Source organism: Eumetopias jubatus, unplaced genomic scaffold, assembly GCF_037043125.1.
Source record: "Eumetopias jubatus isolate StellerSeaLion01/CBP00866 unplaced genomic scaffold, mEumJub1_p1.0 scaffold_10, whole genome shotgun sequence".
Taxonomy (NCBI): Eukaryota; Metazoa; Chordata; class Mammalia; order Carnivora; family Otariidae; genus Eumetopias; species Eumetopias jubatus.
Window position 1 is genome coordinate 118,624,280 of NW_028274816.1, and position 22,904 is coordinate 118,647,183.

At 42.6% G+C, this 22,904-nt stretch overlaps 1 protein-coding gene across 2 annotated transcripts in view; it reads left to right on the forward strand.

Moving 5' to 3' along the window:
- The first annotated feature begins 4,715 nt into the window (after positions 1-4,715).
- AATF (apoptosis antagonizing transcription factor) overlaps positions 4,716-22,904 on the forward strand; it is a 99,281-nt gene continuing 81,092 nt past the window's right edge. The window contains exons 1-4 of one of the 2 annotated variants that reach the window (XM_028109160.2): positions 4,716-4,957; positions 5,912-6,103; positions 8,344-8,775; positions 9,242-9,379. In XM_028109160.2, the coding sequence (XP_027964961.1) occupies positions 4,873-4,957; positions 5,912-6,103; positions 8,344-8,775; positions 9,242-9,379 (847 nt within the window). In that variant the 5' untranslated portion in view covers positions 4,716-4,872. The remainder of the gene's footprint in view (positions 4,958-5,911; positions 6,104-8,343; positions 8,776-9,241; positions 9,380-22,904) is intronic. The other variant, XM_088028358.1, reaches the window with a different exon arrangement.

Consider the following 22,904-nt stretch of genomic DNA (forward strand, 5'->3'; position numbering starts at 1 on the left):
AGCACAAATACTGTAAAGGTGCCTAGCACCACAACCTGAGAAAGTGTTAAAAAAAAAAAAGTGTTACAAGGTTTAAAAAAAAAAACATCTTTGCTAATTTTTAGTCCTGTTGAACATTCATGGAATTGTTAATATGACTTATATAGACCCACACAGGTTTTATTTTTGTGTCTTTAAAATAAAAGTCCAAAATATTTAAATTTTATGGTCAAATATGCAGTCAACAGCTGCTACTTTTTTCTTTATATATTAAATTTCTCATATGTCTTTTATTGTTCTGATAAACCTAAGCTTGTGTGACCTCCAGTGCATATTAGACCATTCACTGTATGAAAGAAAACATGTTGAATAAATTTGTGAGTTTTTAATAAAAATAGAAAATCTGATGTTTAGATAATCGGTGTGTTATTCGATGTTTTAACAAGTAGAGGGGAGACCTGATGGGGAGCTGAATGGTCCCTCAGAAGCCAGAAGGAAGAGAGGCAGGACGGGGGTATCTTTTTACTTTGACTGTGGCTGAATCCCCTTGCTAATGCCAGCCTAGCTTTTCTCCGTGGCTTCCTGCTGTTATTAACCACAGATTTGCATTCTGTGGGTTTAATTGATATAGTTGAAGAGATATTTGCTGACAAGTTAATATAGAATTTGAAATAGAAATCAAATCCAGGGCTAAAAATGAGTGCTCCCAGTATGATTAGGCATGAGATCCCATGCACTCTATTCCGCAGTCCGCACATGTGAAACCGGACTTGTGAAAGTCAGTTACCTGTAAATATATAGTTAGAGGCGATCCTTTTCAGTTTCAATTCACTTCCCATAGATAATCCTGCTCTCTAATTTGGCGGTTTAAAAGATAATGTAAAATGAATGTACAATACAGCTAGAAATTAAATACTTTAATCCCTTTCAGAGAACTGATGTGAAGTAGTTGTTTTATAGTGTTTGTTACATTTGAAGTTTCCTAGAGGGAAAACTATTTTGCCTGGCATAAGATACATATTACCTTTTCCTGAAAGATGAGCAAAAAATAACCGATATAGAAATCAAATTTCACCTGGGGGTTGCCAATATGTTCTGAAAAGTACTTCAGTCCCTTCCAAGCCTTCATTAAACATGGAAGGAATTTAAATATTTATCTACTATGGAATACGTGTGTGTTTTTAATATTAGATGCCATTAGAGTTCCAGAATTTCTTTTCTATATCACCTAGATTCCAGTCTGGATTATTTATTTCGTTTTAAAAATCAAAGGTTTTACATTAAATGGTATGTAATTTCCACTGTCGTTTCCATATTTTGTTAAGACACAACCAAGTGTATCTTTCCTGCAGGGAAGGTTTTAAAATAAGCAATATTTCACTGCATCCATATGACGGTTTGTCTAATGGGGAGGACTATCAGGGAGGAACCTGATAGTGTTCTTTCAGAAATCCAAATTTATGAAATACGGAGACTTTTGAAACTCCTAACCTCTGCATGCAGCACAATTCTTTATCTGCTTTGTATGCAATCCCTGGATCGGCTGTTTTTGCCCTTTTAGCGTTTATATACATTAAATCACAGCCAACTTATTCATTATAGCCACCCCCCCTTTAAAGACATTCATTTAACTGAACAGTACGCTCATGGGAAGCTGCATTTTCCTATCAGGGCTGCTGAATTATTTAGCAGCTTTATTGTGGAATCGGGTACTTGTTAAGAAGGGTTTTGAGTTGGGCGCTCAGTGTGGACTTATTTCCTCTCTCTGACTCCGTGGCAGCAGGGCAGTCTTTCCCTCCTGGCTCTGTATACTGAACCCTAAAAATACCTGAACAGGTGGCAAAGCTTAGCAGTCAAATTGGGAGGCGCCTGAGAAGAGGAGATCTAGAAATATCAGGGACTATTCTCCTTCCCATCAGAGCAGCACTGTCCACCTCTGGCCCTAAGGTGCAGAGAAATGCTGCACCATCCGCAGGCGGCCGCCTGGGAGCTCCCAGGAGAGGCTCAAGGGCCACCGGGAGCACCAAGGCGTTCCCCTCCCTCCTAGGAGGGCAGTCTCCTCTCCAGATAGGCTCGGCAGTTAGCTTTCTCCCTGCGGCCATCTTAAAGCTGCCACCTCTGTGCCTCTGGCCATCTGCCCTCAGGGTTCCAGCTTGCCCTGGGCTAGGGAGCTGAAGCTCACCCACCCAACTTCCCCAGGCTGGGGGAGACTGGGGGCTGCTTTAGGGCTAGACAAGGTCAGGGAGAACTAGGCATGGAGAGGCAGGACAGGCATTGGCAGGGACCTGGGACCTGGGGATTGATGGCATCTGAGAATAGAGACAGGCAAGGACCTGGTATCCCTAAACTCCTGAAACACCCGGTCATAGGAATAGTTGATTGGGACAATGGGGGGGTGGTGGTAATCTAATGTCACCCCTGCCCATCTTCTGCTATTCCTACCTCTGTCTGTCACTTTGCAGCCCTTAGGCAGCGGCAGAGAACTGTGAACCAGGAGATCCTCTGACCTCCTCTGGAGAGGACTGTTCTTTTTGGAGAGTGCTCCCATTTATTCCCATCCCTTTGGTCATCAAATCTGCTCACATCTCCCAGAGCAGTCAGAGGCTTAAGTTTCTTCTAGGAGGTATAGTCTTTGAAATATCCTCTCTTGTAGTCCACCCTCTATCTCTAGACCCGTTCCCAACAGGAAACCCCTCCTCCCTTCTCAAGATACTAGAATGCAAGCAGGAAGGGCCCCCTAGAGAGGGCATTTAGGAGGGTGCTCCCCTGCCCCGTGCTGTGCCTCAACTTCTCTCAGCTGCATGTTAAGTCTTAGAAGTCTTTCCTCTTGCCTCCCCTCCCTACCTTCAGTATGGGGTAAGAAAGCAAGAGGAGCATTTGGGGGGCCCTGGGATGTGTGTGACTGGAGTAGAGTAGTCTTGATTTCTTCCTCCAAAGGCTTCCCAAGTCAGTGGGGACCAGGACAGAGACGGGATAGTAGGTAAGCAGAACTCGGGCATTTTCTGCCCAGAATCATCCACCAGTGTCCTATTTGTATGACAGTTTAGAGGTGGTCTCTGAACCTATCTTGCCTCCCTCCCCCTTTTCTCCCTTTTCTTTACCCTGAAGGCAAGGATGCTAAGCACTATTGTTCAAATAGGAAGGGAAGAGGATTGGAGGAGGTAGTTTCCTAAACGTGGAAACATTTTTGTCCTTTAAAGCCCAAGGCGATGGCTCCCTGTTGCAGCCTGAGGGGCAGGCTTTTGCCCTGGGGGTCCAAGATGCCCGCACCAGACTCCACTTGCAGGATATATGTTAACAAAAACAAACAACGCTGTTTTCTAGCCCTAATTCTCTTGCTGCTGGTAAAAAAGCGGTTTTCTTTTGCCTTAGTACCCTGCCTAGGGTTCTCCTGTCCTAGCCTGGCATTCTTTCCCTTTTAGGTTTGAGGGGGTCTACCCTATGATAGATTCCCCTTCCCCTCTGCAGTCACCTAGGAAGGGGACATGAAACAAGCCTCACCAAAGGGATGGCCTCTCATTGCCCTTGACCCTGAGGGCGTACTAAGACAGTGAAAGTCAGGGACTCTCACTTCTCCTAAGTTCCACAGGAAACACTGGTGAGCTGAGGGTTCCTAGGCTGTTCAGCTCTGTGATCCAACTGGCCTGGAACCCTTAACACTCTTTTCTGGACTCTTTTGATGCAGTTTCTGTTTACGGGGTTCAAGGTTTCTACAGGTGATCTCAAACAGATACTGGAAGGATAGACCATTTTGAACTCACCCTTATCATCCCTTATTGCCATTTCTGTTTACAAGTTTGTCTGTCCACCCCCCCCACCCCCCCCCCACCCCCGCCCGGGGCTGATCACCTTCAGGAGAGAATTTAACTTACTCATCTTTGTATCTCCTCTGGCAGCGCCTGCCACACAGCGGGCAGCTAGGGAATGCTTCACGAAGGAAAGAGAATATAAAGGGATTGTATCTTTCCATGTGACTGGGTGTAATTAAATTGATCCTATTAAGTCTTTATATTCTGAGTCTACCTGTGCCCCTCTAACGGTAGACGTGAGTTTTTCTGCATTTGTGCACCAGTTTCAAGTGTCTGAGTATGCCTTCCCCTTTGAACAGATATCAATAATGAGGGTATGAAGTAATCATCACCACCCCCTTTTCCCTAAGACAAGGCTACTTGGAGAAACTACAGAATCGATCTTTATTTATGAACAGTCGGAGCGACTTCTAATTATTCCTATTAATAACGACGCCAAGAGTCAGCCGCACACTTACGCATGCACGTCCCTGACGTAGGATTCTTAAATCCTGACCACCACGGGGTCACAAGCGTGTGCCCGGCCCCCAGACTCCTCCAACTTGTTAAATGCCAAACCTGTCTTGGTCCCAGTCTGTGAGTACCCGAAAGCGCACCTGAGGCTGGAGACGCTTACCCTTTACTCCCCCCTCTTTTTCAAATCAGCCACCATAGGCGACGGCCACACCACACTTTATTTCTAAGCGAATCTCGTTCAAATCTTGAAGCATATTCCAGGCAAGGGGACAAGGGCCGCGCGCACTGCAACGTTTGTTCCGCGCCAACGGCGGCCACGTGCCCTCGCGCGCTCCCGGACAGCCCCACACTCCCCCTCCACGCACGCGCACGCGCGCCGGGACCGCGACAACCCCTACAGCCTTCCGCGCGCTTCCGCCTTCTTCCTAGCAACGCCCGCAGAGACACGCAGGCCCCGCCCCCTCCCGCGCACCTCCCGGAAGTGGCCGGCCCCAAGCGAGAGCAGGGTTCTGCGCGGTCCCTGGCTGTTCTGGGAGGTCGTCTCCGGGCGGCAGGGCCCGGCTGGGAGAGAGCGCCCCGCCGGGGGCTGCACACTGACGAGCGCGGCGCGGAGCGAGACCTGGTGACGATGGCGGGGCCGCTGGCGCTGCAGCTGGAACAGTTGTTGAACCCGCGTCCGCGCGAGGCAGATCCTGAGGCCGACCCAGAGGAGGGTGAGGCCTGACTGGGAAAAGGCCACGTGTGGAGCGGTGGGTCCGGCCCCGGGCAGACCCTGGCGGCGCCAGCGGGGCCGGCAGCCAGGCCTCGCCGCCTGGCCTACTCGCCTTGCCGTGGCGCAGAGGAAAACAGCCTCCCGGGAGGGTTGCCCCGGGCTCGGGAGGAGGGCTTCGGCTTCTTCCTGACCCGCACGCTGGACTTGGTGCTCGGGTGGGCGGAGCATCCCGGCCACTCAGGCTTCGAGGGCTGTTGCAGGGAGCTCGGGTCTGGTAGCGGGCTGGAAGTTATCCTTCAGGATGCCCTGACTGGTATTGAGTTAGAAATGAGAAGGAAGTCTCAGTCGTTTTTTAAGTCGGGCCTGCCCCTAAGAACTTACTTGGAGATTGAAGGAAGAAGTGGCTTTCCGTGGTGCTGTTTAAGCCCCCTTGGGCCTCAAGACACTTGCTCAGGGGCTGCCTGAATGAGACTGCTGCTCTGTAAGCTGGTGTTCCAAGGTCTAGTTGGGAGTAATCCTGCTTTAGACTTGATTCAGAGAAGTGTGAGGAAGGAAGAATAAGGAAGGATAAATATGAGTGCTGGATCGTGTCTTAGGAATATCAGTTGAAGGAGCTGGGGCTGTTGAGCTAGGATAAGCAGACTCCCTTAGGGATGGGATGGAGTGAGGATAGATGGCTGACTTACAATATTTGAGCGACTGTCACCAATGAAGAGGAATTAGGCTCGTTTTTTATGATCCAAGGCATAGAAATATGTCCTACTAGTAGTGCAGCGGTCAGCTTTCTGTTCAGGAACAGGAGTAAGGTAGTGGTCTATCTTGAGAGGTAATGAGTTTCCTCTTCCTGGAAGTTGGTTGGGATTTTGTAGAGTACGAGTTAAAAGGGTTGGATAGGGTTACCGTTAAAGTTCCTTCTAACCTGGAGATTCTGATTACTTTCCCCCCTTCCCTGCAGCCACTGCTGCCAGAGTGATTGACAGGTTTGATGAAGGGGAAGATGGGGAAGGTCATTTCCTGGCGGTGGGTAGCATTAGAAAACTGGCATCAGCCTCCCTCTTGGACACAGACGGAAGGTATTCTGGCAAGGCTACCTCTAGAAAAGCTTGGAAGGAGGACCATTGGGAGCAGACTCTGCCAGGTTCATCTGGTGAGTAGACATTTGCATGGTACTTTTTCTTTCCTACTTTTTTTTTTAAGATTTTATTTATTTATTTGACAGAGACACAGCGAGAGGGGGAACACAAGCAGGGGGAGTGGGAGAGGGAGAAGCAGGCATCCCGCAGAGCAGGGAGTCCCATGCGGGGCTCGATCCCAGGACCCTGGGATCATGACCTGAGCAGAAGGCAGATGCTTAACGACTGAGCCACCCAGGCGCCCTGACTTTCCTACTTTTTTAAGGTTAAAGTTGTGTTTCTTTGTGGGGTGTTTTTTTGTTTTTTTGGATGATCTCTGGAAGACTAGTCTATGTACGTGCCCCCACTTACTGTCTCAGAAGAGACCATGATTTTGGCATTAGGAAGAACCTTAAGAGGTACTGAATTTCAGTTCATAAGCAATCTAAAGCTCAGAGCTATTAAGTTTCTCTCTCTCTCTCTCTTTTTTTTTTTTTTGTAATCCTTATGTTTAGCCTGATGGTTCACCCTGAAATGGAGAGGAAAGGCAATGCATATTGGATATTGGAGAGGCTATGTGTTGAAAAAGAATTGCATCTGATGAACATGCTACTCATGGATTTTGACCCTTTTCTTTTGGTTTTTCAAGTCTTGCATTGGGTCACTGTATAACAGTAATTTATGAAGCTCATTTTTTGCCATTGTAAAAATAGCATAATCCTTCCCTCTCCCCTGCAAGAGCCTTAGGAGGATGTGAGGACATGAGCTTATAGTTTTAAAACATTGTAAGTTTCTCAGTGGAAAAAGAGAGGGGCTGGATATGGTGATTACTGAGTGGATGCCATCTTTTTTTTCCTTTAGAGAGGTTCCATGTTGAGAATCCATAAATAACTATAAAAGAAACTATCATTCAGGTCACGATACCTATGATTTGGCCCTTGATATAGTTCTGGGGGCTCCTGATAAGTTCATTTCACATTCTTTGCCTAGAGAGTGATAAAGGGACCAATCATGAGACAATGTTATATTTATTGGGCTTTCAGCATATGTCAAGCATTGTGGTAAGTTCTTTAAAGTGCTAAGAGACTGGAACACAGTTAAGTCTTCAAAAGATGTTGTTACTGTTATCATTACATGTACCATTTCATTTGACACTCTCAATAGTTTATGAAGTTGGTAGTATTTATCCCCATTTTACAGGTAAGGAAATTGAGGGACAGATTGGTTATGTAACTTGCTCAAGGTCATACAGCTAGTAAGCAGAAGAGCCAGGATTCAAATAAGTCAGTCTGATTCCAAGATCTATACTCTTAACTACTACTCTATGAATATACCTTAATCTGAGAAATGGCACACATTTAAAGAACTTAAATGATTAATTTCTGCTTACTATTTTTGCACTTAGTTCTTGTATTTATATTTTGACAGCCCTCTCCATGTCTTGAGTTTATATGTAGTTCTTTAAAGAAGTACCGAAGACCTATCACATAAGCTGTTATTTATGTTTAATCAGGAAAATTATGTCTCCTTCACATGAAGCCAATTCCTCTCCCTTTCAGGAGAGTTAGATGGATCCTTTTCCATATAGTGTGTACTAATGACACTATAATCATAATAATGATATGAATGTTGGCATGCATATCTACCACTCCCACCAGGCTATGAACCCCTCCCCGCAGGTATTACTTTCTACTTGTCATTTCTTAGCTTTTATCTATACCTGGCTCATAATAGATACTTAATAAGTATTTAATAAATAGGGTAAAAATAAACATAATCTTTAAAAAAATAGGGTACACTGGTGTGATGGAGATTGTACATTTGGGATAGTTAATGATAAATTATGTTTTTTCAGATGTGGGTTTGGGAAAACTGTTAATTCCCAGTTCCCCAAAAATCTTACCATTCTCTAAGGTCCAGACCAAAGGCCACCTCTTTCTTAAAAGCCTCGTTTAAATCCACTTGCCCCACACTTAAAATTTCTCCCTTCTTTGGGTTATGAAAACTTTGTCAAGTCTTGTCTGTGTTATAGTTTCAAAGGGTCTGTTTTTCCCACTAGAACCTTTCGTTAGGGTAAGACCCATGTTTTGTTCATCTTTGCTTCTCCCTTTAGCATTTTAGAGATAGTAGATGTACAATAAATACTTGAATTGAGTACAATAATACATTTTATTTTTTTGATGGATGCTATAGTCCTTTATTCGAAATGGAAGATACGCCCTAGTATTTGTCTCAGAGTGACATCTGTCTTTTTTCCTTCTTTCGTCTCGTTTAGACAAGGAGATATCTGATGAGGAAGAGTCTAGAGATGGAGATTCCAACGGGCTGGGTCTGGAGGGATCCGATGAGGATGTCATGAGTGCTGCTGAGCAAGAGGAGTGTGATAATGACAAGGACAGTAGTCCGGCCTGGAAGAAGAGCCGAAGCTGCCCTGGGAAAACACCAGGTTTTAGTGTCCAGAGCATCAGTGACTTTGAAAAATTCACCGAGGGAATGGATGACCTTGGTAGCAGTGAGGAGGAGGAAGGTGAAGAGGAGGAGGAGAGTGGCATGGAAGAAGGGGATGGGGAGGAAGACTCCGAGGGTGAGAGTGAGGAAGACAGGGCTGAAGACAGGAATAGCGAAGATGATGGTGTAGTGATGACCTTCTCCGGTGCCAGAGTTTCCGAGGAAGTGGAGAAAGGAAGAGCCGTGAAGAACCAGATAGGTTTGTACACGGTTTTGCCCTTGGCTTATTTTTCAGTGTCTGCGTTGGATCTCCTGTTTTTTTGGCTGTCCCCTCACTCCTGTGTCGTTCCAGTTAATTTGTGATATGCCTCACCTACCTAGAGGCCTAAAGCCCCATTCTCTGCTTAGCCAGTCATTTCTACACTGAGCTGCTTAGCTGGTTCTGTTCTAGTCCTTTCGCAGCTATGGGATATTGAAGAGAAAACAGTTTTTTCTTTGGACTTTAGCATTCCTTCTCTCGTATAGCAAATATTGGCTTCCAAGATACTGGATTTATTTCTTATAATGTTCATTTCACATTATAATGGCGAGTATTTTCATGGCAAGAAGCTGTGATAAAGCCGTGCTTCATAGAGACTGGTGTGATTTCCTATCGCCCCCTCCCCCCCCGCCCCAAACCAGGAAGATTTTGTAACTGAGGAATGAAAATTTTTTTTCTTTCTCAGCACTGTGGGACCAGCTCTTGGAAGGAAGGATCAAGCTACAAAAAGCTCTGTTGACCACCAATCAGCTTCCTCAACCAGATGTTTTCCCTATTTTCAAGAACAAAGGTGGCCCAGAATTTGCCAGCGCCCTAAAAAATAGTAAGAATACTTATACCATCTGGGGATACTTAGAACCACTGGGGTACATTGGGATACACTGGGATTATATTTGTAGCACCACCGAGTTGAGGAAGGGAAGATTTGATTTTAGTGATAATATGGTACAGAATAGTATTTACCTTTAAAAAAAAAAAAAACAGCAATATACCTCTTACCAAATGAGGACAACTTTGATTGAAATGGATTGGGTACTTGAGTCATGTCTATTCCACTTTTCTTTCTTTTTTTTTTTTTAAAGATTCTTTTTATGTATTTATTTGAGAGAGGGTGGGAGAGAGTGGAGGTGGGGGGAGGATCAGAGGGAGAGGGACAAGCAGACTCCCTGCTGCTCATGGAGCCCGTCACGGGGCCTGATCCCAGGACCCCAAGATCATGACCTTAGCCGAAAGCAAGAGTCAGACGCTCACCTGACTGAGCCACCCAGGTGCCCCTGTTCCACTTTTCTCTTACCTGCCTTCACTTCCCTCCTCCTCCTTCCCTTGGCTTTCTGAGTTACTTCTTTAATGCTCAGAGGACTCTATTTGCAAACCCGCTGGTATAGAACAAAAGAGAGACAATGAATGGCTGATCCCTGTTCATTTTGGTAGTGTCATGCTTACAAGATGCTTTTCTTTGTTGGGAGGTTTCTAGAAAACATGCTAAGGCAGTCTCATTTATATCTCTCTTTGGGTTGCATAGAGTGAGGAAAGGTGATGACTGCAAGTGAGGAAAAAGTTTTGGGAGAGAATTGCTGAGCTATAAAGCCCAAGAATTGTAGAAGAGGGATTTAGAAATTATTTGGTTTGCAGTCCCCTCATTTTATAGATGAGAAAACCAGGGCCCAGAGAGAATGAGTTGCCCAAAGTTATAGAGCTTGTTCATGCACAGCAGACCAAACTCCAGCTTTCCTGCCTTACTCTTGAGAGGTCTTCCTTCTGTACCGCCTTACCCCTGTGGGCTGTGTGCTGTGTACCCAAGGACACCAAAGGATGGGGGCAGAGGGAGATTTGGGCTTAGTGCACTGTGGTTGCAATTGCTATTCCTATTTGCATGCTGAGACCTAAGTGTTTTCATTTGCTCTTTAAAACTTTTTTGTTTTTTTTTTTTAAGATTTTATTTATTTATTTGAGAGAAAGAGAGAGAGGGCACAAGTGGGGGCAGGAGGGGCAGAGGTAGAGGGAGAAGCAGACTCCCTCCATCCCAGGACTCTGGGATCATGTATGATCCAAGCTGAAGGCAGACATTTAACCAACTGAGCCACCCAGGCGCCCCAAAACTTGTTTTTATAGTGTTGTGGAGTTAGAATTGGAAGGGCCCTGAGGAGGACATCTGCCTCCAGGTAGAATCACCTCAAACTTCAAAGTAAATATATAGGATTTCTAGGGTGGGGGATTCTGCAAAACTTTCTTGTGGGAAAATACCTCCTTTTTTTTTTACATGAACTCTGTGCTGCACATGGCGCTCAAAATCACAACCCAGAGATCAAGAGTTGCATGCTCGGGGCGCCTGGGTGGCTCAGTCGGTTGAGCGACTGCCTTCGGCTCAGGTCATGATCCCGGGATCCTGGAGTCCCGCATCGGGCTCCCTGCTTGGCAGGGAGTCTGCTTCTCCCTCTGACCCTCCCCCCTCTCATGTGCTCTCTCTCTGTCTCTCATTGTCGCTCTCTCAAATAAATAAATAAATAAAATCTTAAAAAAAAAAGAGTCACATGCTCTACCAACTCAGCCAGCCAGGTGCCCCAGAATACCTGCTTTAATTAGGAATTGCTTCTTAGGGTCCAGCCTGTAGATTTTATGTCCTGCCATACTTGAAGTCAGGAACCCTACAGATATTGTGAGGGTAGAACTTTTATATCCCCTCCATTAGATTTCCCCCCTTCTTCCCTTAAATAAATGATGGTTGGCAGTTTTCAAAATTTTTGAGATTTTTGGAGCACTTACCTGCTATTTTCTTTTTCTTTTTAAGTAAATTCTTTGCCCAACATGGGGCTCAATCTCACGAAGCCAAGATCAAGAGTTGCATGTTCTACCGACTGAGCGAGCCAGGCGCCCCATTTCTCTGCTGTTTTTAATGCCCTGGTACCCTAATTCTTGGTATGCTTTGGAGTGAGACCTAGACTGCTCTAGGTTAAATGTCTGAAGTGTTTCATGAGGAGACCTTTCCCATTTTGTTATTTATTACTCTTCTTTCTTGCTTGATCCTTTTCCTTTTTTGGATTCATCTTTTTTTTTTTTTTAAAGATTTTATTTATTTATTTGACAGAGAGAGACAATGCAAAAGAGGGAACACAAGCAGGGGGAGAGGGAGAGGGAGAAGCAGGCTCCCTGCTGAGCAGGGAGCCCAATGCAGGGCCCGATCTCAGGACCTGAGATCATGACCTGAGCCGAAGGCAGACGCCTAACGACTGAGCCACCCAGGTGCCCCTTTTTTGGATTCATCTTAAAATACTGCTATTTTAAGGGTTAGTCCATGTCAGGTTGACACATTCTTATTCTTGGGTACTAGTTTCTTTATCTACTTTAATATTATTTGCAAGTGTTCTGATCTTCTTGATCTTTTTTTGTACTTAACCAATTTCCTCTTTGTCTCATGGGTAAATTCCAGTTAATGTGACATGTCTGTTACAATCTGACAGGGTGGGTTGCAGTGGAAGAGGGAGAAGAAAGGCATGTTTTTTTAGTGTCACATAGTCTAAGATGGGAGAGTGGAGAGTATTCTAATAAGTAACATTTCTGCACATCTGAAGGGTGGCTATTTTTTTTTTTTTCAGATTTCTTTTTAAAGATTTATTTATTTGAGAGAGAAAGCATGGGGTGGAGGGGCAGAGGGAGAGGGAGAGAGGCTCCCAAGCAGACTCTGCGCTGAACACAGAGCACAGTCTCACGACCTTGAGATCATGACCTGAGTGGAAACCAAGAGCCGGACACTCGACCAACTGTGCCATCCAGGTGCCCCTGAGGTTTTATTTTTAAGTCATCTCTGTATCGAACAAGGGGCTCAGAACTCATAACCCCAAGATCAAGAGTTGCATGCTCTACCGACTGAACCAGCCAGGCGCCCTAAGTTGGCTACTTTTTGTTTGTTTTCAATCTTCTTATGACATTATGACATAATATGTTGTCTATCTCCCTGTGTTGGTAAACAGTTTAAGAAAAACTGGACTGCATTACTCTGGATGCACCATTTATACTGTGCTCTATGGCTGGTGTGGAACCTAGGCTGAATTTATACTGACCCCAGAACAGGCCCTGGAACTTACTGTCTTTAATTAAATCTCTTGTCAGTTCGCGGGGTCTTAAAGGAGTTAAAGTTAGATCGCCTGGCTTTAGATTCCATCTCAGCAGTGGATTTACCTCCGTGACCTTGGGCAGGTTACTTAACTTCACAGCAAGAGGGTGATAGTATGGTTGTGAGGATTGAAGGACATGGTCAGTATAAAGCATTAGCACAGTGGCTGGCACACAGTGCCCCACAGATGTTAGGTGTGGGTATTTTTCTGCTGAAAGAGGCGTTTGGTAATAATCAGCCATGTGAATGATGGCCATCAGTGTAATGACCATCATCCCCACAGTCTTCAGTATTTTTTGATTTTTATTAGTATTCAGATTTCCTATATAACTTAAATTAAGCATTCATTCTGGAAAGTGTAGAGTTACATTCTTCTTTAATGCTTATAATTCAGCTTTTGTCTTATAACTGAAAAGATGACCAGAGATTTCCTTGCCACCAAAGCCAGCTGCTACCTCCTTGAAGCATTCAACCTTTTTCCTTGAAATACTGCCTTTGGCTTTGGTGACACTATGAAAGCTATTTGGGTTCTCCTGCCTTTCTGATTTCTTCTGGTTTCGGATACCTTTTATCCTCTCAACGTCAGTTTCATTGCGTGTGGGATCCCGTTCTCAGGTTGTGTTTTCTTGATATGTTCTCTTGTTGTCACTGCTGTTTACTCTCATAGTCCTAAAATAGCCTCTAAAGCAGCAGATTTTAACCATAGTAAACAGATGAGCAGCATGCCACTCTAACGTCAGCACCCTAAACTCTGTTTTTTTCAGAAACTACGTAAGTATCTCCTTCCTTCCCCAGCACACGTGCACTTAAGTCCCCAGTCACCTTGGTGTTACGTGTTGGTAATTAGAACTCTTGAAGTGTTAAGTAGTTTCAAAGACATTTTTTGATATTTTAGTAGTTGCATAAGTGGTAAGTCATAAAGTAACCTTAGCAAAATTAAGGGATTTTTCTGTGCCAAAAGCATTTCTCTAAAGAGGTTACCTTTTCCTCTCTGATTTTCTTTTTAAAAAGTTCTACAGGTTTAGGAGGCAGCAGTGTATAAGGAAGAAGGCAAGTTACTTAAGGAAACCTGAGTATATCAAACTTATATAAAAGCATAGAGAATTGGACAGTGAACCCACATACCTTTACCACCTGAGCAGTCATCAATTCCTGGCCAGTCGTATTTCATCTGTGTTTATACTAGCTCTCCCTCTATTTCTGGGTTAGTTTGGAGCAAACAGTAGACATTCTATCATTTTATCAGTAAATCAGCATGTATCTCTAAAAGGGTTTCTTAAAAAATCACAATACTGGGGCACCTGGATGGCTCAGTCAGCTAAGTGTCTTACTCTTGATTTTGGTTCAGGTCATGATCTCAGGGTCTCAGGCTCCCTGCTCAGCAGTTAGTCTCCTTGGGATCCTCTCCTACCGCTGCCCCCACTTATGTGTGCATGTACACTCTCTCTAAAATAAATAAATCTTTAAAAAAGAAAAAAAAAATCACAATATTGTTACTTCACGTAAAAACATTAACGGTGATTTCTTAATAAGCGTAACTGATTTTAATGGATGGGAGAATTGAGCATTTCTGTAACAGGCACTCTCACTTTCTTTTTCAGAGTTTGCTCTATAGCTTTAAATGAAGTGATTAAAGGAAAGCCAAACTTCAGCCATAATAAGTTGACCTTTTAGTGAAATGCATGTTATTAATGTATTTAATGAGATGCATTACAAACTGCAGTGAGCGCCCATGTTTCATTACAGGTCTAAAATGCAATATCATTAAAGACCTTTAATAGAAACAATGGTTGACATTTTGCTATTTCCCATAAGCAAAAGAGCCCAGGAACATAGTATAATGTAATATAAATATAGAGGAAGTGTTGAGATTCTTTACTTGTCTATGAGTGTAAAAACAAATTCCACTATTAATAAATTACATTGTATTTGCTTCCCTCCATCTTCCCACTTCAAGCTCATATTCACCCTCGCCTCATTCTTTGGCTCTTCCGCCAGCCCTTCAACTATTTTGACTTGAATAGACTACAGGGTTTTTTGGGTTTTTAAAAAAGATTTTATTTATTTATTTATTTTTTTTGAGAGAGAGCGAGCACAAGCAGGGGGAGCAGCAGAGGGAAAGGGAGAAACAGGCTCCCCGCTGAGCAGGGAACCTGATGTGTGACTCGATCCTGGGACCGTGAGATCGTGACCTGAGCCAAAGGTAGACGCCCAACCAACTGAGCCACTTAGGCACCTCTAGACTACAGTTTTTAATGCTAATTTGATTTCAGCACCAGTAAACATCTTAAGAGTGACTTTTCTTTTCTTTTTTTGATTATTTATTTATTTATTTATTTAGAGAGTCCCAGCAGGGGGAGGGGCAGAGGGAGAGAGAGAATCTCAAGCAGACCTCGCACTGAGCATGGAGCCCAATGTGGGGCTCGATCTCAAGACCCTGAGATCCGTGACCTGAGCCGAAATCAAGAGTTGGACACTTAACTGACTGAGTCACCCAGGTGTCCCTTAAGAATAACTTCTTAAATTTTGAGTAAGTCATGGGCAATCGTGGAGTGTTTATAGATGTTTCTGTTTTGTTTTTAAAATTTTATTTATTTTTAAAGTAGGCAGTAGATTCACAGGGCTCAAAATGCAAAAGATACCAAACTCTTATATAAAGAAAATTTTGTTTCCTCCCCTTGTGCTACTCAGGAACTGCCACCAGTTCCCTATTCCATAGACAGCTAGTATTATCAGTGAAACGCTCCCCTTTTTAAATTACTTAGCTGCCTTAGGTGACAAATGCATGAACATCTATTTCTGTGTTCTCTCATTTAATACCTTATGGGTTCATGGCAGAGTTTTCACAAATGATATGTAGAACCAGGAAACATTCTTAATTACTTGGGATAAGTTTAAGTATAGCTTGGGACAGGTATTTGCAAGCTTCTCCTAGTGTAGGATTAAGGACCTTTGTTACTATAGACTTCATCTAACAAAAGTGATATAAGATTGATCTTTTTGTTTTAGCCAATGTCTCATTTTTAAGAAGATCTTTACTATTTTAATTATAAAATTATATCATGCTTACTTCAGAAATTCAGAAAATACATAAAGGCATAAAGAAGAAAATAAGGATTACCTGCAATCCTACTGCCCAGAGGTAACCACAGTTGTCATTTTAATGAATAACCTTTCAGACCTTTTTCTGTGCTTACACACACACACACACACACACACACACACACACACACACACACGAGCTCCTTTTGAAAAGAAAAGGAATCTTATAAATATGTACTATTTTTAAACTTATTTTTTCTACTTAATATATCATTTCATGTCAGTATATTTAGATGTACACAGCATTTTCAGTGGCTACAGAATATTCCATTTTATAGATTTACTGCAATTTATTTAACCAATCTGTATTGATGGATGCTTAGGTTTATTCTGGCTTTTCACTTTTATAAAGCACACTTTGATAAACATCCTTGTACATACATATTTGTGCAATTTGTCTAAAAGTAGCCCTTTGATAGAAATATAATGTAAGCCACATAGGTAATTTAAAATTTTGTATTAATTACATTAAGAAAAAGTCTAAGAAAACACGTAAAATTAACTTGTAACATTTTATTTAACCCCATGTATCAAAAATATTTTAACGTTTAGTCAGTATACAAATATTAGTGAGGTATATTATATATCTTTTTTTCATGTTAAATCTTTGAAGTCCAGGATATATCCTATGTTTATAGCTTGTCTCAGTTTGGACTTACCACATTTCGACCGCTAATAGCCACCTATGGCTAGTGGATAGCACAGATCTATATTCCCTGGAAATGCAATTGCTGGGAAAAAGGGATTGTGCCTTTTTTTTTTTTAAGACTTTCGGAATATATTGCAAAACTGGTCCTTAGAAGAATTGTAACAATTGAAATTCTCATCTGTGACTGTTATTTTCCTACTCTCCTGCTACCTCAGAGCATTATTGATCTCTTATTTTTCCTAAACTGTAGGTGGGAAATGAAGACATTTTGATAACTTTCTGTTTGATATTTACATAATACCTGTTGATTTAGCGTTGAAATATATGCTTTGTTTTGTCTATTTATTAGAGAATGAGTTTTGTGTAGGAAAACTTTTGGTCCCTGTTGAGCTACTTAATTTGTCCAACCTGGTTAATTAGGCATTTCTACTATGAAGAGAGTAAAACTGGATCACAGAGCAAGTGCTTTTCCAAAGTGGTAGGACAGGAGGAGAGTGTCAGACTGTCATGCTGTGATTCCACCTACCTTGAAGAGATGAACCCTAGGTCAACAGAGTTGTGGAAGCATGAAAACAACTGAAACCAGTCTAGTCAGAAAATTTGTTTTATTGGTTTGGCTTTCTTAGGAGTTAGGCATGTCTGTGGTTACAGAAGTAAGAGGCAGCCCTGACTTGGAGTAGCTGGTAATAGTAGTGGTTCCCTAATAAGATTGCTCAACCTGTTGTATACGTGGGGAAGCTGTGTGCATCATTGTATGTTGGAGCCTCATTATATTTTTTAATATATTTATATATTAAATATATTTATATATTTAATTAACCCGCTTTTAACTATAGGTGCCTGGCCAAAAAAAGAAGAGGGAGAGAGAAACCACTTCAGTAGTGCAGAACTTCTGCCTGCCATTGTATTCAGCGAGCGAGGGCCCCCGAGGAAGCCTGCCTGAGGTGGTGGGCAGGAGCTGTAGTTGCTCTGGTGAGCATCTCATCAGACAGACTGGATCTGGTGTTTAAACTTACAGCATAGGCCCTAACTGTAGTCATTTGCAGCAGTGTTTAATGGTTGAACTAGCTGTATGCTCCGGAGTTTGAGGGGAGGAACTGCCTGGGTCCAACTTGTGGAGAGACAGTACAGTGCTTAACTTTATAGGAAGTTTTAGGGATTTTTAAGTTTTGTCAGAACTCGATTTTTGCTTTATGCTCAGGCTTGAGAACCTAACCACTGCATAAGATGCTACTCTCCTTTATTACTGTTATTCGTGTCTTAAAACCTGTGCTTAAATCATTTTATTAATATCATACAGGAATATAATAAGTAGCACCAAAGCATTCAGGGAGACAGCAGTAACCCTTTGCCTTACAGTTAGTCTCATTCTATTTCTGTTTTACTTCTATAATTGTAGGTAGTTTGTTTATATCTGTTTTTTGACTCATTGATTCTTTGGTATGAAAGATGGGAATGCTACTGCAGGCTAAGTAAGCTAAGAATTGACCATTTAATTTAGCAACATGGTGGTCAGCTGTGACCTTGGTGAACAGTTTTGGTGGAGTGGGATATAGGCTGGGCAGGAATGGGTTTGCATGAGGATGGGAAAAAGGGATTTGAGATTGCAAGTATAGACAACTCTTTGTAAGGATGTGGCTTTAAAGGGGAGCAGAGAGATGGGACATGGAGAAGGATGTGGAGTCAGAGAGAAGTGTTTTGATTATTTTGAGACGCAAGGAGTAAGCTGTGTGTTTGTTAAGAATGATCATCTGCTGTAGCAATGTGCTTGGGTAGGTAAGTGGACATGGGACAAGAAGGGTGGCCTTCAATAGCAGTGTGGGCAATTTAACTGTCATGACAGCTGGGAAGGTAGTGTATAAATAGACACCAATAGGTAGGAGTCTGTGAAAATTCTCTTTTCATAGTTGTATTTTCTTTGAAATCGGAACCAAGGTCATAAATTGTGAATGAGGAATAGGGGATGAGATAGCAGAATTTTGAGGAAAACGTACGAGGTAGTCCTCCCGTCTTCTTTCTCCTGCCGTTTTAGTCTTCCCTGCCACTACTGGCCAGGAGCCCAGGGCCTTACCCCTGTGTTGACCCCAGGAGTTGAAAACCTATAAACTGCATTTACACAGTGTTATTACTATGTAAATAAGGTATAAGAGCAGGACGGGGAAGAACTGGAGACTTACACTTCTTTCCTGTGTGTTCAGAGTCATGGTTCCTGGGCCACTAAACAGAGAATGTTCTTAGTGTAGTTCAAGTTCCTAGTTCTGGTTCCAGTAGATCTTTTATTAATGACCCTGCATCAGGGGGCGACTGGGTGGTGCAGTCGGTTGAGCATCCGACTCTTGGTTTTGGCTTGGGTCATGATCTCAGGGTCTTGGGATCGAGCCCTGCCTCGGGCTCTGCGCTCAGTGTGGAGTCTGCTTGAGATTCTCTCCCTTTCCCTCTCCCTCTGCCCCTCCCCCTGGTGAGCCACCCCCTTTCTTCTTTTAAATTTTTACCCAAGTTTTATATGTATATAATTTAAAGAGTCAAATAATTTTATAAAGCATTATTGGAAAACCAGTATCTGCTGCCTGTGTACCACCACTCCCTTGCCAGGACCTCCTATCCCAAAGCAACAATTTTATATATATATTTAAGATTTATTTATTTATTGGAGAGAGGGAGAGTGTGAGTGAGCATGCGGAGTAGGGAGGGGCAGAGGGAAAGGGAGGGAGAGGGAGTCTCAAGCAGACTCTGCACTGAGTGTGGAGTCTGACCTGGGGCTCGATCTCAGGACCCTGAGATCATGACCTGAGCTGCAACCAGGAGTCGGACATTCAACTGACTGTGCCACCCAGGTGCCCCTAAAGCAGCAATTATATTTTTAATTATTTGTTGTATTTTTTTTTTTTTTGGAATCCATGGATTTCTGTCCTTATCTCTAATGAACAAGTTTTGTTTCTACTTGATTTTTCAGTTTTAGGCATTATCTGTTGGTGCTTCATTATGAAAATGAGGATTTAGCTCTTGTTCCTCCTACACTCATACACAGTTTCTCTCCCTTCATGGTTGTATATTGTAATTTGGTTAGATCAATAGTTAGTATTTACATTATTGTCTATGTAAACACCATTCACAGCTGAGCCGTGTAGTATATATACTATGATTATTTGTCCTTTCCCACACATCATTCTGTTTTCTAGAGTTAATAATTGTTACATTTCTGTTTGTATTTTTTCTGTACAGTTATTTAAGCCCAAACTTTTCTCTAGTTGTCTAAATCTCCCTGTAAGATACTCAGTTGCATCAGGTATTCTGCCAATTTATTTTCCTGAGTAAGTCTGTTCCAGAGCCTTTTGATCTGCTCCAATCTGGACTGTTCACCTTTTCTGGTGCCCAGCTATCATGCTGGCATCTCCCTTCATCATCCTGGGGATTACCTTAGCTTCTCACTTCTGTGCATCTCTTACTCCAGGATCTTTCTTGGCTTACTCCCTTATTTTGATTAAGTATATCCTTTAGTAGTTTGCTGAGAAATGGTACAGGAGATATAAACTATTTAGACCTTGGTTGTCTGAAAATATCTTTATTCTGTCATCACGATTGATTGTATAGAATTCTATACAATATAGAACTGTGTAGAATTCTGTAAAACATTCCATTGCCCTCCACCCTCCAGAGTTGCTCTTGATAAAGTCAGAAGCCATTCTGATTCCCGATCTTACTGTTTTTTCCTCCCTTTTTGGAAGCTGGGGACTTCTCCTTTGTCTGCAGAATTCTGAAATTTCATAATGCTGCACCTTGGTGTAGATCTGTTATAGCCACTGTGTGGAGTACTCACAAGGCCTTTTCTACCTGGACACCCATCTTTCAGTTCTGGAAATTTCCTTAAAATTATTTTGTTCATGATTTTCTCTCCTCTGTTTTTTCTTTCTTTTTTTGGAAGACCTATCATTTGATGTTAGTCTGTCCTTCTGATTCCTTTCTTTTTTCCTCTTCAATTTTCCATTCTCTCTTTTCTTTCTTTTCTTTTATGGTTCTACTTTTTTTTTTTAAGATTTTATTTTTTAATTAATCTCTATACCCAACTTGGGGCTCGAACTTTCAAAATCAAGAGTCACACATTCCACTGTCTGAGCCAGCCAAGGCACCCCGATTCTACTTTTTTTTTTTAACCCTGGTTCTACTTTTTAAGACATTTCCTCAGCTTTATTTTCAAACCCTTCCATCCAGCATTTTTATTTCTTCTATAATTTCAATGTTACTTCTCTGAGGATATACATGATACATATTTTCTTAAGTGTTCTTCCTACATAGTTTGCTCCCTCCATGCTTGCTTTTTTTTTTTTAAGTTTTTGTATTTTTTTTTTTAAGTATTTATTTGAGAGGGAGGAAAAATAAACAAGGGGAGGGGCAGAGGGAGAGGCAGACTCCCCGCCGAGCGGGGAGCCAGATGTGGGGCTGGATCTGAGGACCCTGGGATCATGACCTGAGCCGAAGGCAGACACTTAACCAACTGAGCCACCCAGGTGCCCCATTCCCTCCATGCTTTCTTTTCTTTTGTTTTAACCCCTGTAGAACATGAAAGATGTTTTTCTTAGTTGTTTGGTAATCCTTGTAAGAGTAGGGTACTGGGCGCCTGGCTGGCTAGTTGGAAGAGCATGCAACTCTTAATCTCAGGGTCATAAGTTTGAGTCCCGTGTTGGGCGTAGAGATTACTTAAATAAATAAAACTTAAAAAAAAGTAGGGTACTGAAAAGTTGATTAGAAGTTTTGTATGTTTAGATAGGGCTCTTTTCTGTGTTTTGCATTGTGAAGTGGTCTGTGTGGGCCATATTTGGGGAAGTCCAGGGTCAATATCTTTAGATCTTTGCACTTTATGGGATCATAGTTGCTAGAGGAATGCCAGTCTTCTAGCAGGTGAGCAGGCGGGCAGGCTGGGGATCTGAGCATTCAATCTCTGAACTTCAATTTATTTCCTCTGCTTTTAATATTATGGCCTTTACCCTGCTCTATGTCTGGTGTCCTGTCTAGAGACACTGTGTTTACCTCTCTTCAGAGGATAAAGCTCTTAGCTTCTGCCTGTGGGAAAGGATCTGGTATATTGACTGCTTTTAGCCCTGTCTTGCTCTCCTCTTCTAGAGGTGCCCAACACTGGCAGTTCCTGAATCTTCTGGGGTTTTGTTCATGGACCGTAGGGGACTGCTTCTCATTCTTCTTCACTGCTAACATAGGAGTCAACCTGCTGAGGTTTGTTACATCAGTTATTAATTTGTCTGCTTTTTAAAACCTGGTTTATTGGGGCGCCTGGGTGCCTCAGTTGGTTGGGCGACTGCCTTCGGCTCAGGTCATGATCCTGGAGTCCCTGGATCAAGTCCCGCATCGGGCTCCCTGCTTGGCGGGGAGTCTGCTTCTCCCTCTGACCCTCTCCCCTATCATGTGCTTTCTCTCTCTCTCTCAAATAAATAAATAAAATCTTTAAAAAAAAATAAAAAATAAAAAATAAAACCTGGTTTATTGAAGTGTAATGGACATACAGTAAACTGTATATGGGTCCCCTCTCTCTGCTCCCCTTTAATGCCACATCCCTAGAAAGAGTTGTCTGTATTCATTATCTCAGATCCCTTTTTCCTATTCTCTCATGAACCCATTCCAGTCAAGCCTGTATCTACCATTCTACCCGAACTACTTGCTAGGTCACAGATGACCCCCCATGTTGCTAAATGAAATGGTCAGTTCTTAATCCTCAGCTTACTTAACCTGTCAGCATTTGTACAATTTGATGGGTATACACCCATGAAACCATGATCACAGTGAAGACAATGAACATATTCCTTATCCCCAGAAGTTTATTCAGCTTCTTTATAATCTTTCCTTCCTGCTTCTCCCTGTCCCTAAGCAACCACTAATCTGTGTTCTGTCACTATAGATGAGTTTGTGTTTTCTGGAATTTTATATAAATGGAATCCTACAGTTGTATTCTTTTTTTATCTGTCTTTCACTCAGTGTAATTATTTTGAGATTCATCCATGTTTTTGCATATGTCAATAGTTCATTGCCTACTATTGCTAAGTAATACTTCATTAGATGGATATACACAGTTTGTTTTGGTTCCAGTTATCGGCTATTACAAATAAAGTTGCCATGAACATTTGTGTGCATGTTTTTATATGCATGTACTTTCATTTCTCCTAAAAATGGAATGGCTGAGTCACATGGTTAGTATATGTTTAACTTTTTTTTTTTTTTAAGATTTTATTTATTTATTTGACAGAGAGAGACACAGCGAGAGAGGGAACACAAGCAGGGGGAGTGGGAGAGGGAGAAGCAGGCTTCCCGCCGAGCAGGGAGCCCGATGCTGGGCTTGATCCCAGGACCCTGAGACCACGACCTGAGCTGAAGGCAGACACTTAACGGCTGAGCCACCCAGGCGCCCTGACTTTTTTTTTTTTTAATTCTTTTTGTTTTTTTAAGTAATCTCTGCACTCAGTGTGGGGCTCAAACTCACAA